We start from the raw sequence: 18254 nt of genomic DNA on the forward strand, positions 1-18254 counted from the left end.
ATGTTTGTGAGGCCTTAGGCTTACCTTATTATTTTTAACATCTTTAAGGTACTTAAGAGCTGTGTAATCAAATAAATATTGCCTTATCCATTTTTATTTTTTACGTTTTGCTTTGGCTCTTTCAATTCTTAGGTAGTAAGTGTTCCAGATAATCTAAAACTAAAATAGTAGAGCTGAATTCTGCGTAAGACAGTCTGTGACCAAACAGTTTCTGTATCTTTTGATGTACATTGTAAACTTTTAAATAGGGCAGTTCTGTCAGGAACATTGACAGTATATGTTAACTAATTAGATTTTAGTAAAGTCAATGATTCCAAAATTTGACTGAAGAAAGTAATTTCTTTTCCCATATTCAGGAACCGTTAGAAATAAACCTTGAGCCTCCAGGCCCTCTTACTTTAGCCATGAGCCAGTTTCTTAATGAGATGCAAGAGACCAAAAAGGGGATTGTGACACCTAAAGAACTCTTTTCTCAGGTCTGTAAAAAGTGAGTATCCACTTTGATTGTGCTTTCAGTGCCTCAGATGCTGAGAAATCATATTAATATTAAAATATAAAAATATTAATAGCATTACATTTAGTCAACTCTCTGTATACAAAACGCATAGTTTTTTTTAATTTGGATTTTAACATATATTTTATGTGATAGTTAAATCTCCCAAGGGTGTTAATGGACAACAGAAATTTGTAGAAACTAGAACTTTCTGGCCGGTTGTGGTGGCTCACGCCTGTAATCCCAGCACTTTGGGAGGGTGAGGTGGGCGGATCACAAGGTCAGGAGATCAAGACCATCCTGGCTAACACAATGAAACCCTGTCTCTACTAAAAATACAAAAAATTATCTGGGCGTGGTGGCGGGTGCCTGTAGTCCCAGCTACTCTGGAGGCTGAGGCGGGTGAACTCGGGAGGTGGTGTGAACTCGGGAGGTGGAGCTTGCAGTGAGCCGAGATTGCCCCACTGCACTCCAGCCTGGGCAACAGAGCAAGACTCCGTCTCAAAAAAAAAAAAACAAAGAAAAGAAACTAGAACTCTCTGAGATTTGGGATATGATCCTAAGATTTTCTAAAAATAGTTTCAGATCTTAGTAGACTGAAGATTGCTTTTCCGTCTTTTTGTTTTTCTCCAGAGCAGTGCGGTTTAAAGGCTATCAGCAGCAAGACAGCCAGGAGCTGCTTCGCTATTTATTGGATGGGATGAGAGCAGAAGAACACCAAGTTAGCATGTTATGACCATTGTATTTTATGATCTTATCTTCATAAGCTTTCTGTCTCATTTGATATCTTACGAGTTAAAACAATGAAAGCTAGATATTAAGGCCATCATACTTTTAAATTTTTTCTTACACCAGCTTTTTCAACTAGTATGTTTTCACCATTAGAATGAATCCAGAGAATTAGCAATGATTCTCTTTCTCATGATGGCTTAAGTTTAGTTGATGTTTACAACGTTAATGTTCTTTAAAGGTTCTGTTGTACTAACCTATGAGAAGAGCTGCCAGATATTGGAAAATGTTTCTCCCAAAATGGTTCCCAGGTGCAGCACACCCTTACTCTTATTCTGAGTCTGATTTAACACTGTTTTTTGAATCTAGAAAGTATTTTCATTTTGTAGGAGTCAGGGAACATTTGTTGCATTTTAAAATTTTTGTTATTTGCCAGGATATAAAATAATGTATTTGGGGATATGAATTAATGAGTACTCGTAATAGTGATAACTAATACTTATTTTGCACTTATTTTATGCCAATCACTGTTTTCAGTGTTTTGTATTAATTCCCTTACTTCGTTTTCACAAAGTTTCTGCGAGGTGGATACTGTGGTTTTTTCCTGTTCCATGGATAGAGAATCTAGGCTGTGGAGAGGTTCAGTACCTAGTTTAAGGTCCCCCAGAAATAATGGAGCTGGGCTTTAAGCACTGGAGTCAGCCCCTGTGGCTCTCACGTAATCATTCTGCTTGTAGGACAAGCTATTTCAGTTTCTTCTCAAAGGAGGCGGGCATGTTCTGATAAGCTTTGGTTTGAAAAGGTTTAAGATCTTGAAATGATGAGATAATACCTTTTTTCAATGGTTAGTGATTGCTTTGCGGCATAATTCCTTTTTAGCTCCTTGAATTAATTTTGAAAATGTGATTTTGGAATTATTTAGTAAAAATGGGCAGCTGTATCCTGATCACTTTCTTGACTTGATTACATATTTTCTAAGGAAAATAAAATTTAAAATTTAATAGTGTATATATATTCATTTTATTACTTTTAGAGAGTGAGTAAAGGAATACTTAAAGCATTTGGTAATTCTACTGAAAAATTGGATGAAGAACTAAAAAATAAAGTTAAAGGTAATGTCTGACTTTTTGAACTAAAACACTATAGTTGAAATCCTCTGTATCTTAGGACAACATTGCTGGCACATGTATTTCCAAGTCCACAATTCTTAATGTATAATTTCTCTTTATCAACATTGATTAGTGAAAATTATTCGGTATTCCAAAAGTGGACAATTTTAACCTATAGTGTATTCTTTTTATGTATTAAAGATAGAGCTAAGATGAATTACAGTTTTACTTTTCAAAAGCTTAAAATTATAATTAGCAGTAATACATGAATTGTATTTGTTACTGTGAGTTGTCAGTAGTTGGTATTAATCGTGGAGCCAACTTAGTTCTTATTATATGGCATGTAAAGATTTAGGACAGATCTGCCCAGTAGAACTTCCTGTGTTGATGGAGCTCTTCTGTATCTTTGCTGTCCCATATAGAAGCAACTAGGCATGTGTGTCGCCTGAAATGTGACTGGTGAAACTGAGGAACTACATTTTTATTTTTATTTTTATTTAATTGTAATTAAATTTACATAGCCACAAGTGACTAAGGGCTACTGTTAAAGCACAGATCTGAATCAACTCATAGCAACTCTTTGCCTCCTTGGTGCCCTTTAGAGCCTGGCCAATAATGAAGAGAATTATCCCCGCTGGCATTTTCTGTCGTAAAAGTGTGGTTCCGCATAAATTATCATTTGAATAGTGCTTATAGGCTTCATGTATTTGGAAAATTGGCTGACCAAGTAGTAAAATTAGGGCTTTTAGTTAGATTAAACTTATCAAGATTATTTCTAGGAACATAGGAAAATAAAAGGAAGATTTCATTTGAAATCTTTTCCTGAGGTTTTTCTTTTTCTTTTCTTTTTTTTTTTTTTTGAGGTGGAGTCTTGCTCTGTCGCCTGGGCTGGAGTGCAGTGGCCGGATCTCAGCTCACTGCAAGCTCCGCCTCCGGGGTTCACGCCATTCTCCTGCCTCAGCCTCCTGAGTAGCTGGGACTACAGGCGCCGCCACCTCGCCCGGCTAGTTTTTTGTATTTTTTAGTAGAGACGGGGTTTCACAGTGTTAGCCAGGATGGTCTGGATCTCCTGACCTCGTGATTCGTCCGTCTCGGCCTCCCAAAGTACTGGGATTACAGGCTTGAGCCACCGCGCCCGGCCTTTCTTTTGTTTTTAAAATATCAAAGGAGTTTGGTCTTAGAGTTCACAAAACAAGTTACATGCATTTTCTCTCCCAGTTTGCTACTGTGGTATCTTTTATCAGTCTTGAATGTTAGAATGTTAGAGCTAGAACTAAGGAGCTAGACTGTCATTCAGCCTAGTCCGAGCTGTTCATTTTATACTAACAGAAAGAGAGACATAGAAGTCTCACTGACTTGCACAGTTTACTGCCCACTGACTAGGTCTTGGATAAGGACTTTTTTGTCTTATTCCTAAAAGGTGATTGTGTTCAATTATGTTATGCTCAGAGGTGGAATATATAATACTGACTTCTATCGCATAAAAATGAAATAATGGTGATTATGAATGGAGGAAGAAGTCTGTGGGACAGGAAATTTAAAATAAAATTTTAGAGTTAGATAGGTAAGTAGTTTTAGTTTTTCTTGTTTAATTAATTATATAAAAGTAATTGGTAATTGATGAACTTTTTTTTTTCTCCTTAGACTATGAGAAGAAAAAATCAATACCAAGTTTTGTTGATCGCATCTTTGGTGGTGAACTAACTAGTACGATCATGTGTGATCAATGCAGAACTGTAAGTAGATGTGATGTGTACTGGGTTTATTCACTAATATTCATATAGTAGTTTATCTGTTGTTTATTTCAAAAACAGAAATCTCTACCTTCATAGGATATCTTTTTAAACTATTCAGATGTGCATGGTTCTTTGTGGGAAATGTCAGCACTCCTTAAATCTTGAAGAAGTTAAACATTTTGATTTATTTCCCCCAACCCAAAGTCCTCAATGTTGTGTAATTTTTCATTTCAAATTTTCTTAAGCCTTTGTTTATTTTAAACCCCCCCCCACCCCCCATCCCACAGGGCAGGGAGTATCTTACTATGTAACATTTACAGTATTTACATTTTTACACTGTCTTTTTTGATTGGTTAAGGTCTCCTTGGTTCATGAATCTTTCCTTGATTTGTCTCTCCCAGTTTTAGATGATCAGGTAAGACTATTGAGTTTATTTTATTCAAGTAGATTTTTTTTCCTGTAAGATTTTACGGGGGGAAGCCCTGTTACTCTTTTTAAGTTTGTATATTACTAGCACATGCAGAAATTTTTCTTAATTTGAGGTAGAATAATTTTTAGGATTTGAATAAAGAACAGGGTAACTACTTTTAAAAACAAGGATGAAAAAAAGATGATGTATTCAGAATTCTATACAAGTAATTAGTTTGATTGGTTTCCATACAGAGAAGTATTTTCCTTATATTAAAATTAATACTTATTTTTGTTATATAAGACTAACAATGAATCCCTTGCACACCTAAGTTCATAAATGTTAGATAAAGAGTATTATTTCATTTTAATTTGGTTCCTTTTAAGTAGTAGTAGGAAAAAAGAGATGTTATGAGTATTGGATAAATCATTATTCAACTTTGTATGAATTATGAGACCTTTGGCTTGTTACTTGGCAATTAGTCTCACCAAACTTTATTTTCTCTTTTTCTAAAACTGTCATATGCATGCAAAGAAAGAAAAGAATAAAAAAGAATACACTGTGGTGACTTATATAAGTCACTTAGAAAATGTATTTGGAAATGGACATATTTACAGGGTGACACAGCATGTATCTAATAAAATTCATTGTATTTCTATTACACTTGCATGTGGCATTGCCTTTTTCTGTTTTGTTGGTTTGCTTGTTTTCTCATTATGTGAAGATTGCTTTCTAGTATATGAGATAAATGAATTTTGTCTCGTCTATTTTCTTTTTTTTTTTTTTTTTTGAGACGGAGTCTCACTCTGTCGCCCGGGCTGGAGTGCAGTGGCCGGATCTCAGCTCACTGCAAGCTCCGCCTCCCGGGTTCCTGCCATTCTCCTGCCTCAGCCTCCCAAGTAGCTGGGACTACAGGCGCCCGCTACCTCGCCCGGCTAGTTTTTTGTATTTTTTTAGTAGAGACGGGGTTTCACCGTGTTAGCCAGGATGGTCTCGATCTCCCGACCTTGTGATCCGCCCGTCTCGGCCTCCCAAAGTGCTGGGATTACAGGCTTGAGCCACCGCGCCCGGCCTCGTCTATTTTCAAATATTGTGGAAAATAAAACTAGTATATAATATAAGTAGAAAAATATTTACATAGCACGGATTTTTTTCACCAAATGGTAGTTGTAAAATTTTGTTTTTGACCTATGTTATCTATATTTTAAGAGTGGTAAGAAAAATGTAAATGATAGAAATCTGAAAAAGACAATGGAGGATGAAGATCAAGATAGCGAGGAAGAAAAAGATAATGACAGTTATATAAAAGAGAGAAGTGATATTCCCTCTGGAACAAGTAAGCACTTACAGAAAAAAGCAAAGAAACAAGCCAAAAAGCAAGCCAAGGTGGGTAATTAGTAGGAAAATCATATACTTCTAATTTTATATTTTGAACTGTTGAGTGTGTAGTCTGAATGACATTGGTTAGACATGTCTGTTGTTTTAGATACAGCACTTTCATTTGGCAGTTGCAGAATTTAGCTCATTTAGTATTCTCTGCAGGGAAATTGCTTTGAGTATATGGGAAGAAAATGTCGTGCTTCTTTTTAAAATCCTGCATTGCTTGTAACAAGTATTTGTAGTGAATTTAATTAACTTAATTTTTTGAGTTAATATATTGACACCCACAAATTTGAAAATATATAAAGATAATAAGTCCCTCTCCCACCACTGTTTTTTTTTTTCCCTGCTGCCACCGAGACGGAGTCTTGCTGTCACCCAGGCCAGAGTGCAGTGGCATGATCTCTGCTCACTGCAACCTCTATCTCCCAGGTTCAAGCAATTCTCATACCTCAGCCTCCTGAGCAGTCAGGACTACAGGCGCATGCCACCAAGCCTAGCTAATTTTTATATTTTTAGTAGAGACAGCGTTTCACCATTATTGGCCAGGCTGGTCTCAAACTCCTGACCTCAAGTGACCCGCCCACCTCGGCCTCCCAAAGTGCTGAGATTACAGGCATGAGCCACTGCGCCTGGCCGACCACCACTTTCCTTTTATGACAAAGATAAACATTTTCGTTTCTTCTTACATATCCTTCTGGAGTTTCTTTTGGAAAATATGAGCAAATACAAATATGCAGCCTTGGTTTTTTCCCCCCTTTCTTACCATACACACCATTCTGGATTGTATTGTTTGTTTATACTTAGATTCTTGGAGTCCTTTCCATTTTAGTATATAAAACTTGTTCTTTTTTTTTTTTTTTTTTTTTTCTTTTTCTGTTTTTTTTTTTTTTGAGATGGAGTCTTGCTTTGTCACCCAGGCTGGAGTACAAATGGCGAGATCTTGGCACACTGCCTCCTGGGTTCAAGTGATTCTCCTGCCTCAGCCTCTCAAGTAGCTGGGATTACAGGCATGTGCCACTGTGCCTGGCTAATTTTTGTATTTTTAGTAAAGACAGATTTCGCCATGTTGGTCAAGCTGGTCTCTAACTCCTGACCTCAGATAACCTGCCCGCTTCAGCCTCCAAAAATGCTGGGATTACAGATGTGAGACTCTGTTCCTGGCCCTTTCTTTCTTTTCCTCTCCCCTCCCCTCCCCTCCCCTCCCCTCCCCTCCCCTCCCCTCCCCTCTCCTCTCCTCTCCTCCCCTCTCCTCCCCTCTCCTCCCCTCCCCTCCCCTCCCCTCCCCTCCCCTCTCCTCTCCTCTCCTTTCTTTCCTTTCTTCTTTCTTTCCTTCCTCCTCTCCTTTCCTTTCCTTTCCTTTCCTTTCTTTCCTTTCTTCTTTCTTCTTTCTTTCTTTCGTTCTTTTCGTTCTTTTCTTTCTTACAGTTGCATGATTCTGTTTTACGGATGTGCCATAATTCATTTAACCATTTCTCTATTGATTTAGGTTGTTTCTAGTCTTTTGCTATAATGGTCAATGCTCTAGTGAATAACCCTACACATGTGTCATCTGTAGGGTAAATTTTGAGAAGAGGGATTGCATTTGTAGTTTTGGTTGATACTAATTGTCCTTCACAAAGGCTGCTCCTGACCCTTGACAGCTGTGTGTTATCAAACTTCCAGATTTTGATTGATGTGTTAGATGGGAAATATTATGTCAGTGCAGTTTTATTTTGCATTTATTTTAATATAAATTAGATTAAGCATATTTTTATGTTTCAGAGCCGTTTGTGTTTCATTTTCTTTGACGTTTTTGCTTATATTCTTTTCTCATGTTTTATTCACGCATTCCTCTGTTTTTACGGAAACACTTCAGAAAATGTTTGGGTCCCATCCTGTTGGCTGCCCTTCATTCTTCTGGTATTACAGAGTAGCCTCACGCGGGTTGTTCTTTCAGTTACAACCAGAAATGCTAACCCCTTTGGGTTTTTAGGCATTTCAGTAACAGGAATCTTGATGAAATGCCTTCTTTTCCTCTCTGTTTGGAAGTAGGTTGCAAGTGGCAAGAGTGATTGAACGGGAAAAGTTCTTCACTCTCTTCTGTAAGTGTGCCTGCCTTGCTTCTTTGTTAACTTCAGGCCATTTTTGTCTCAGAATACTTTTGTCCATTCCTCTGACCAATCTACACTGTACTTGTACATCCTTGAGTTCTTTCAGTTTGTTTGTTTTTTAATCACAGTGAAACCTTGACCCAGTAACTCATGTGGATATATTTCTTTCTGTTAGGTGTGTAGTCAGACCCACCATATGGTATAACATTTGACTGCCTGGGTTTAACAGTCTTATTACTCTGCCTGGATTACTTCTCTTAGCACAGAGACCATGTCTTGCGTATTTTTATTTCTGCAATAGGGTGCTTTTTTGATGGTTGGTGATGGTTTATTCCTGATTTCGTTTAAATAACTTTTTCTTTCTTTTTTGGGGGGAAGAGTCACTCTGTTGCCCAGGCTGGAGTGCAGTGGTGTGGTCTCGGCTCACTGCAACCCCCACCTCCCATGTTCGAGCGATTCTCTTTTCTCAGTCTCCTGAGTAGCTGGGACAACAGGCACGCACCACCCATGGATGCATTACAGGCATGCCTGGCTAATTTTTGTATTTTTAGTAGAGATGGGGTTTCACCATGTAGGTCAGGCTGGTTTCAAACTCCTCATCTCAAGTGAGACGCCCTCTTCAGCCTCCCAAAGTGTTGGGATTACAGGTGTGAGCCACTGCACCTGGCCTAAATAACTTTTCTTCATAATTTATTTATTTATTTTTTGAGACAGAGTCTTGCTCTGCCACCTAGGCTGGAGTATGGTGTGCATGATCATAGCTCACAGTAATCTTGAATTCCTGGGCTCAAGTGATCCTCCTGCCTCAACCTGCTGAGTAGCTGGGACTACAGGTGCACACCAACGTGCCCAGCTAATTTTTATTTTTATTTTTTTTTAGAGATGGGGTCTCAGTATGTTGCCCAGGCTTGTCCCAGACTCCTCAAGTGGTCTCTTGTGATCCTCTTGCTTTGACCTTCCACAGTGCTAGGATTACAGGTGTTAGCCACCATGCCCAGCCAATTTCTTCATAATTTATTCGATCCTTGGTAGTAAAGGAACTTTTTAGGATCAGATTGTGAGAGTGAACTCTTCCTTAGGAAATTATTTTTGACTGACAAGCAACAAAACTGGATATAGTACATGTATGTGCTTTCTCTTTCTTCCTTTGTCTCTCTTCCTCCTTTTCTCCCTCTCTTTCTTTTTCTTTCTTTATTTTTTAATACCTTATACTTTTTACCCAGAACCAACGAAGACAACAAAAAATTCAAGGAAAAGTTCTTCATTTAAATGATATTTGTACTATTGACCATCCTGAAGATAATGAATATGAAGCTGAAATGTCACTTCAAGGAGAAGTAAATATTAAATCCAACCATATTTCACAAGAGGGTGTTACGCATAAAGAATATTGTATCAACCAGAAAGATTTGAATGGCCAAGAAAAAATGATAGAAAGTGTAACTGACAATCAAAAATCCACAGAGGAAGTCGATATGAAAAATATCAACATGGGTAATGATCTGGAAGTTTTAACATCTTCTCCCACTGAATGTACTAGGAATTTAAATGGTGCCTACCTAACGGAAGCGAGCAATGGAGAAGTGGACATTTCCAATGGTTTCAAAAACCTAAATTTGAATGCTGCTCTTCATCCTGATGAAATAAATATAGAGATTCTGAATGATAGTCATACTCCTGGAACAAAGATGTATGAGGTTGTAAATGAAGATCCAGAAACTGCTTTCTGTACTCTTGCAAACAGGGAAGTTTTCAATACTGATGAGTGTTCAATCCAACATTGTTTATATCAGTTCACCCGTAACGAGAACCTTCGAGATGCGAATAAACTGCTTTGTGAAGTATGCACACGGAGACAGTGTAATGGACCAAAGGCAAATATCAAAGGTATTTTAATGCTCTCACTATAAGTAAAATTAATATTCAGGGGCACATTTTGCCCTACATAGATAGAGTGCTCCTATTCTAATTGTATCGGGATTTGGATGGCATGAATAAGTGTCCTCTTCTGTGTAGATATTTTAATAGAAGGATGGAAGAAGTAGGACTTTACTGAAGTGACTAATACACTATGACATCCCAGCAGCAGTTAAATGGGACACTTTTCTCCCTGACATCTCTCCCTGTGTGTAAATTATCCCCTTGGAATACAGTCACCACAGCATCCTGACACACAGTGGCTATTTTTTACCACCCTTACCTCCTTTGCACCCAGTATGCCACACTTGAATTTATCAATGAACTAATGTGACATGCCCAGTGCAAAGCTCTGGGAAGACAGTGCTTTCTTACGGTCTTCCTCAAATGGGAAAAAGAAACATACTGACAATTTCCCTTATCTCCCCACTGCCTTTTTTTTTTTGAGTTTGGGTAAATAGGATGTGGAGGGGCCATGGATTCCTAAGGATTTTTACTAGAATTGTTAAAACATTTTAAAATTCTAAGTAAAATTTTATTTATTTGTATGTAGAGACAAAAAGTAAGGCTGTTTTTGTGTGTGTATGTGTATATATAAATATTATATGTGTGTGTGTGTATATATATAGATATGTATCAGCTCAGAGACCATACAAGAATGGGCTTACTTTTTGTCTATATATATATCAGCTCAGAGACCATACATATATATATATGTGTGTGGTGTGTGTGTGTGTGGTGTGTGTATATATATATATATTTTTTTTTTTTTTTTTTTTTTTTTTTTGAGACAGAGTCCTGCCCTGTCTCCCAGGCTAAAGTGCAGTGGCCAATCTCAGCTCACTGCAGTCTCTACCTCCCAGGTTCAAGAGATTTTCCTGCCTCAGCCTCCCAAGTAGCTGGGACTACAGGCACCCACCACCACACCTGGCTAATTTTTGTATTTTTAGTAGAGATAGGGTTTCGCCACGTTGGCCAGCCTGGTCTCGAACCCTAACCTCAAGTGATTTGCCCGCCTAGGTCTCCCAAAGTCTTGGGATTACAGGCGTGAGCCATCGCACCCAGCCTAAAAAATATTTTTTATAGGTGAACATTTGCAAAGTATTTGATATGATGGAATATACTAAACTTTGAACCTCATTAACCAAAATATTGTGTCTTTCCACAGTAATTCCACTTTTCTCTTTGATTGTAATCATTCTCAGTTATTACAGTATTTTGATTTCATCAGTAATAATTTATGGACATTTTTATCTCATATAAATACCTATAAAATATCTTTGATTTTGCCTCTTACTCCACAAATTCTACAGTGTTGGTTATCTGGTCCTTCATAGAAAAAGTTTACTGATCCTTGCTTTAGATGTTTGAAATGATTTTATAGCAAACCTGAATGCTGTAGGGGTCTAAAATGATTTTCACCCTGTTAAAAATTTCTTCTTTTCTTTAGGTGAAAGGAAGCATGTTTATACCAATGCCAAAAAGCAGATGCTAATTTCTCTTGCTCCTCCTGTTCTTACTCTTCATTTAAAAAGATTTCAGCAGGTACTCCTTGTTACCCAAAATTTGTTTTAAATATGTAACACCTACTTTGTTTATGACCTATTTTATTCAGTACTGTCTCAACATATTACTGTGTTTCTTTGGTTTTCTGTTGTTTCTTAACTCTAACGTCAATGAAGTCAGAAAGGGAAACAAATAGGGGCTAGGCAGAGGCGCATGTGAAGGTGGAGGCACAGTCGCCTCAGGTTTCCTAGAACTCATGTTCTTCTTCTTAGTAAGATTGGCATCTTACTTTTATTTCAGGTTAAATAAAACATAAGACTGGTGTATTACATATATCTCATGCTTAGGAATATTAGCTGATCTTTTCTGTTTTGTGTGTGGCATCTTATTTTTATGGACCCTTGATGAAAAGACATTGGTGCCTCGGATTGTCATCATTTTGGTGACCTCGTCTTTTCTGGAAAACGTTTGCTATAGCTGTATAACTTCTAAACTGTGTTCCAAATTCCGAAAGTACTTTCAGTATCTTCAGAACGTTTTTCCCCTTGTGGTTGGTATGGGCTTGAGTAATTGGATGGGCCTTTATTAGCAATTCACTAAGCTTGGTTCGAGCATGAGGCTGAGAGTGCATGTTTCACAGAAAAGTATTATGCTATCGCTGAGTTTTAAGCACTCAGAACCTCTGGTCTAATCTGGCATTTCTGGATGACTGAAGCAGAAACATTGAGAATTTTCTCACGAGAACAGTTTTTTTCTTCTTCTTCTTCTTTTTGAAACAGTCTTGTTCTGTCACCCAGGCTGGTATGCAATGACACGATCGTGGCTTGCTGAAGCTTTGACCTCCCGGTCTCAAGCAGTCCTCCCACCTCAGACTCTATCGTAGGTGGCTACCACCATGTCCAGCTAATTTTTTAATTTTCTTGTAGAGACAGAGTCTCACTGTGTTGCTCAGGCTGGTCTCGAACTCCTGGGCTCAAGTGATCTTCCTGCCTCAGCTTCCCAAAGTGCTGGTATTACAGGCATGTGCCATCTTGCCCAGCTGGGAATAGCTTTCTTAATGTGTTGATGTGTGTTTTTTGTGTGATACATGTGCACTTAGCAAAAGCAAACCAACTTGGAACCAGTTAGTGGTCAGAAAGAATTGAGTCTCCAAAGAAAATTGAACTAGGACTTAATGTTGATATTCTTTTGGACATCAGAGGGGACTTTGGTTTACTTAACCTGTATTGCTTTTCCAGGAAAAAGTCAATCTGTTATACTTCTCTTTTAGGCTGGTTTTAACCTACGCAAAGTTAACAAACACATAAAGTTTCCGGAAATCTTAGATTTGGCTCCTTTTTGCACCCTTAAATGTAAGGTAAGTGAAAGTGATCTTTTTCAGGAAAGTCCTTTAAAGTCAAATCATTGCTTACTTACCTAATGCTCCAGTAGCAACTCACTTAAGTATGAAGTTCATAACAATTATTGAGGAGAGTGGGTCTTCGATCATTGTACCTTTATAATTTGAAGATTAGTGATGAATCATTTTGAAGAATGGGTTATTTCAGTTCAACGTTTAGAATCCCCTTTATTATGGCACACATTGTCTTGTGAGCTGAAGGCATAAAACTGAAGGTGAGCACATCTACTAATGAATAATCTCAGTTTAATGTGGTTGAATATTAAGGCTGGTGAACATAGATCAGGGGTGGTATACACTTAACCCAGCATGTTGGTGGTTCAGGAATGGCTTTGTAAAGTAAACCATGCCTCAACTATATTTAAAGAAGGAGTAAAAGTATGATGAATCAAGATGAAATGAGTTTTGCAGGCAGAAGGAACAGCAGGAGTAAAGGCAACAGTGTAAAATAGGATGGTGAGTGCCAGAGACTGGTAATGTATGTAGTTCTAGAGTTTACAGTACAAGGTATGAGGGAGTTGAGAAATGAAGCCAGAGAAGTGAGATAGGAATGAAGGTTTGGAGGGTTCTCATGGTGTGGAACTTGGACTTCATTAGGTATACAATGGGGAGCCCTGAGGAGTTTAAAGCATTGGGTGGCATGGTCAGATCTGCATGTGACATAGGTTACTTATTGACATATGGAGGCTGGATTTTAGGAGGGAAAGACTAGAGGTGGGGAAATGAGTTAGGTGGCTGTTGCATTAATTCAGCCAGTAGTTGATGAGGGCTTAAAGTTGGGCAGGAGATGGGGAGATAGGAGGACTACTTCAGGAGGTAGAATTAACCAGACTTAATGACTGATTGAGAGTGGAAGGTGAGGCAGATGCCTTTTGTAAGTGGACGCTGAGGGTGTCAGAGAAAGGGTTGAGGATGATTCCTGAGGCCTGGCTTGACAGATGGGAGTCCTGTAAATTGAGGTAGGAAATACAGGGAGAAAAGCAGGTTGAGAAAAGCACGTAGAAAAAAGATAATAACTTGAGTGTTAGATACATTTGAGTGTCAGATACCTTTGAGAAATTAATGTGCTTAGTCTAGAAAACATTAGGATATACATATCTGAGACCTACAGCAGAGAGGTTAGGATGGGCCCAGGGCAAAGATTTAGAAATCAGTACATATGTGGTGGTTTAAAATATGAGAAGATGGGATCCCTTGTGTATAATGTCCGAAGAGAGAAAGAGGAGATGGCCAATGACAGGACCCTCCTAAGTATCTGCGTGGAATAGGCAGGGGTAGAAAGTGAGGATGCCACAAAGGATCTCAAAGAATCTCCGTGTTGAAGAATTTGGGGCTGGGCGTGGTGGCGCACGCCTGTAATGCCAACACTTTGGGAGGCCAAGGCAGTTGACTCACTTGAGGTCAGGAGTTCGAGACCAGGCTGGCCAACATGGTGAAACCCTGTCTCTACTGAAAATACAAAAATTAGCCAGGCATGGTGGTGTGCGCCTGTAATCCCAGCTACTTGGGAGGCTGAGGAAGGAGAATCGCTGGAACCCAGGAGGCAGAGCTGTAGTGAGCTGAGATTGCATCACTGCACTCCCGCCTAGGTGACAGCAAGAAACTCTCAAAAAAAAAAAAAAAATGTCTGGGCCAGTAGCTGTGAAGGGCATAATGGAAGAGGCAGCTAAGGACAATTTATAAGATTATAGTCACATTGAGGACTATGACAACGTACATGATCATATGTTATAGTTTTGTTTCTTAGCAGTAGCGGCTGTCTGGGTTTGGGGCATGGCAGGTACATTATAGGATTCAGGGTGAGGTTTTGTGATGAATTGGATATGGTGGCAAAGCTGGTGGTGAGTATTGGGAGGATATCATTTGTAAGTGATACATGTGGTTGAAGTTCCCAAATTTTAATGTGTATGTAGGAATCATACCTACAAATTTTGATTCTGTAGGTCTGGCATGGGATCAAAAATTCTGCATCTTTAATGTAAACTCTCAGGTGATGCTGATACTAGCTGTTCATGGACCACAGTTTGAATAGTGATGGTCTAGACTACATATGGGGAATTGTATTAGTCAGTTTCCATGCTGCTGATAAAGATATACCCAAGACTGGGCAATTTACAAAAGAAAGAGGTTTATTCGACTTACAGTTCCATATGGCTGGGGAGGCCTCACAATCATGACGGAAGGCAAAGAGGAGCAAGTCACTTTTACATGGATGGCAGCAGGCAAAGCAAGAGCATGTGCAGGGAAACTCCCCCTTATGAAACCATCAGATCTTGTGAGGCTTATTCATTATCAAGAATAAGCATGGGAAAGACCTCCCATGATTCATTTACCTCCCAACAGGTCCCCACCACATGTGGGAATTATGGGAGCTACAACTCAAGATGAGATTTGGATGGGGACACAGCCAAACCATATCAGGAATGAAGCCAAAAGTCTTCATAAGCAAGGAGAATATGAGCATTGGAGATCCTGTTAGGTTAAAGAGTACAGAATAGGTGAGATGAGAGTTGAATAAATAGAAGACTTGTGGACTAAGACTAAAAAGATTTATGTCCCTTAAGCTCAGGAGTTTGAGACCAACCTGGGCAATATGCTGAAACCCTGTCTCTACAAAAAATTCATTTAGCAGGTCATGGTGGTGTGCACCTGTAGTCCCAGCTATTCCAGAGGCTGAGGCGGGAGGATCACTTGAGCCCAGGAGGCAGAGGTTGCATTGAGCCGAGATCATACCGCTGCACTCCAGTCTGGGTGACAGAGAGAGACCCTGTCTCAAAAAACATTTTATGAAGTTGAACAATTCTGAGTGATAACAAGCCCAGACTTTAGTCCTGGTTGTGGTTGGCTAAAATGGAATGGCATTTAAAGTCCTGTGAGGATCATAGATGGACGGAGAAGTACTAACTTGGTTCTTCAGTGAATATGGAGGCACACATTGAGAAGCTGAGACAGTACTACTGAAGGGCAGTGATGCATGTTACGAACTTTTTACATGAGAACATAAAATAGTTGTCTGAAAAGTGGCTCCTGGCCCAGAGAATGCCTGTTCCTATTATCAGCCCTATGGCATATGGAGTCCTGAAAGAATAAGCAGACTGCACTCTCTGGTGGGGAAAGTGAACACTTGAGAGGTTGAATGTGCTTCTCACCAACTCCCTTGGGGACATTTAAAGATGTAAGGGGTAATTTTTGGCACAACCTAAAATGCTGTCCTCTTCCTTTTCAGGGCTTGTCTTTTAAACAGGGTATTCAGGGTTGTTAATAGCTAGGGTTGTTAAGGTATTTTGGAATTATCCTCAGGCTCCTAAAGAAACTGGCAAGTTGAATTCACTTATTTGGTATCTGAGCCAGGTAACTGCCTCAAGTGCCCTATGGGTATGACTTTTCTAGCAGGGGAACGATGGTAAATTTATAATAAAACCAGAAGTGTCTCAGGCTGAGAAGAGGTATGGAGAAGAGTAGACTCAGGAGTGATTTCTGCACTCTCAAAGTAATGGTTAAAGACCCTTTGCATAGTGTAAACTTGCCTTGCCAATGACATCTGTGTAAATGGAACTTGAACTAACTTTTGGATTCTACTCATTTTTAAAGAATGTTGCAGAAGAAAATACAAGGGTACTCTATTCCTTATATGGAGTTGTTGAACACAGTGGTACTATGAGGTCGGGGCATTACACTGCCTATGCCAAGGCAAGAACTGCAAATAGTCATCTCTCTAATCTTGTTCTTCACGGTGATATTCCACAAGGTAAGATGTCTTGGAAAATTCAGGCACTCAGCAGATTATGGCAACACCAAGAAGTCATCAACTTGAATCTTTGCATTTATGTTTGATTTTTCATTTCCTCTTGACAGATTTTGAAATGGAATCAAAAGGGCAGTGGTTTCACATCAGCGACACACATGTACAAGCTGTGCCTACAACTAAAGTACTAAACTCACAGGCGTACCTCCTATTTTATGAGAGAATACTGTAATAGTATCAAAAGTACTTTTTCTGGAAACACATTTATGGCTTTTATAATGGCTGAAATAACAATAAAAAAGTAAAGACTAATTAAAATCATGTTCACTTAACATTAAATACATGCCAGAAGAAATCATGTTTATTTAAATAGTGAAGGGAAAAATACCTAAAAATTACAAAGGTTTTGTATTGTCATGGTGGTTTTAATTCCTGCTTCGTTTCTGGAAAGCAAATCCTGACTTAAGTCCTCTGTGTTTAATGTCTGGGTGATGGATCACAACACATCAATAAACTGACTTACCTAAAATCTTGTTTTATTACTGAGATTTTAACTTCTACTGACTTACCCTACTAGGTAACACTTTAAAAAATGTTTCATCAGACGGGCTAATGAAGCTTCATTACAAGTCTGTTAATTTTATAAGAATCTATACTGACAGCAGAATATAAATGGGAGGAATGTTTCTTTATAATCCTGATGCCAGTGTGCATAAGCTGGGGTACATAAGGCCTTACTCTGTATTTGCTCTGTGCCAGTGGTCAACTGATCTGGGACAGATGTAAGACAAACTAGTCTCACTCCTATGAGTATAATTGGGTACCAAACCCCTTAATACCAGCATACCAGAGAAAGCCTGCGAACTGTTCCAAGTCAGCCAGTGTTTGAGTTACATGCAATGCAAAGAGCTTAGGGACACCAAGCCTCTCTGAACTTCTTGAAAGGTTCTATATGAGAACGACTTCGACATACAATGAACACTTCTAACCTGCTGTGGCAGTAATGAGAGTTGTATCATTCCTAACACCTGTTGAGTTTATGTAAGACCCAGTCAGTCATATTGCTTCTAAAATCTCTTGGAAAGAATACTAAAAACAGGCTGGCATGGTGGCTTATGCTTGTAATAGCACTCTGGGAGGTCAAGGCAGTAGAAACCTTGAGCCCGGGAGTTTGAGACCAGCCTGGGTAACACAGTGAGACCCTTTTCAGGAGGCTGAGATAGGTGGATTGCCTGAGCCCAAGAGTGGAGGTTGCAGTGGGCTGAGCTTTCACCACTGCACTCCAGCTTGTGCGACAGAGCAACACCCTGTCTCAAGGAAAAATATATACACACACAATTTCAAACAGTATTGAGGACCTTACATAACCAACACGTATAGTAGCACATGTCCTATAAAATTCAGTATAATTATTTATAATATATTTATTTATAATGTTCTTGGCTTTTTCAACACTCCTGATTGTAACAAAATAGGATCTGCTTTATGAAAACGGACTTAATTTTGTACATGTCAGGAGATCTATTTTCAGTTATAAGCATTTTTTGGTACTTTGCTAAGTAGAGTGTCTTCCATTCAACAAATTATTAATTGCTATTGGAACAAGTCACCTTGAGTAAGGCATTCCAGAGCTGTGACAAAAACACTCTGGAAATCTAGTCCAGGTGTTGACAGACCTTTCCTGTAGAGGGCCAGATAGTAAATATTTTAGGCTTTGTAGGCCCATTTGGTCTCTGTT

General features: G+C 38.9%; 1 protein-coding gene across 5 annotated transcripts in view; it reads left to right on the plus strand.

Annotated features, from left to right (window-relative positions):
• The window catches only part of USP16 (ubiquitin specific peptidase 16), a 29567-nt gene extending 12522 nt beyond the window's left edge, over positions 1-17045 (plus strand). For 3 of the 5 annotated variants that reach the window (XM_033232248.1, XM_033232251.1, XM_033232253.1), the window contains 11 exons: positions 357-487; positions 1127-1214; positions 2256-2334; positions 3976-4067; positions 4426-4482; positions 5686-5862; positions 9173-9836; positions 11317-11411; positions 12643-12729; positions 16363-16519; positions 16627-17045. In XM_033232248.1, the coding sequence (XP_033088139.1) occupies positions 357-487; positions 1127-1214; positions 2256-2334; positions 3976-4067; positions 4426-4482; positions 5686-5862; positions 9173-9836; positions 11317-11411; positions 12643-12729; positions 16363-16519; positions 16627-16748 (1749 nt within the window). In that variant the 3' untranslated portion in view covers positions 16749-17045. The remainder of the gene's footprint in view (positions 1-356; positions 488-1126; positions 1215-2255; positions 2335-3975; positions 4068-4425; positions 4483-5685; positions 5863-9172; positions 9837-11316; positions 11412-12642; positions 12730-16362; positions 16520-16626) is intronic. The other 2 variants (XM_033232249.1, XM_033232250.1) reach the window with 1 other exon arrangement.
• The last annotated feature ends 1209 nt before the right edge of the window (positions 17046-18254 follow it).

This window comes from Trachypithecus francoisi, unplaced genomic scaffold (genome assembly GCF_009764315.1).
Source record: "Trachypithecus francoisi isolate TF-2019V2 unplaced genomic scaffold, Tfra_2.0 Lachesis_group14, whole genome shotgun sequence".
NCBI classification, from domain to species: domain Eukaryota; kingdom Metazoa; phylum Chordata; class Mammalia; order Primates; family Cercopithecidae; genus Trachypithecus; species Trachypithecus francoisi.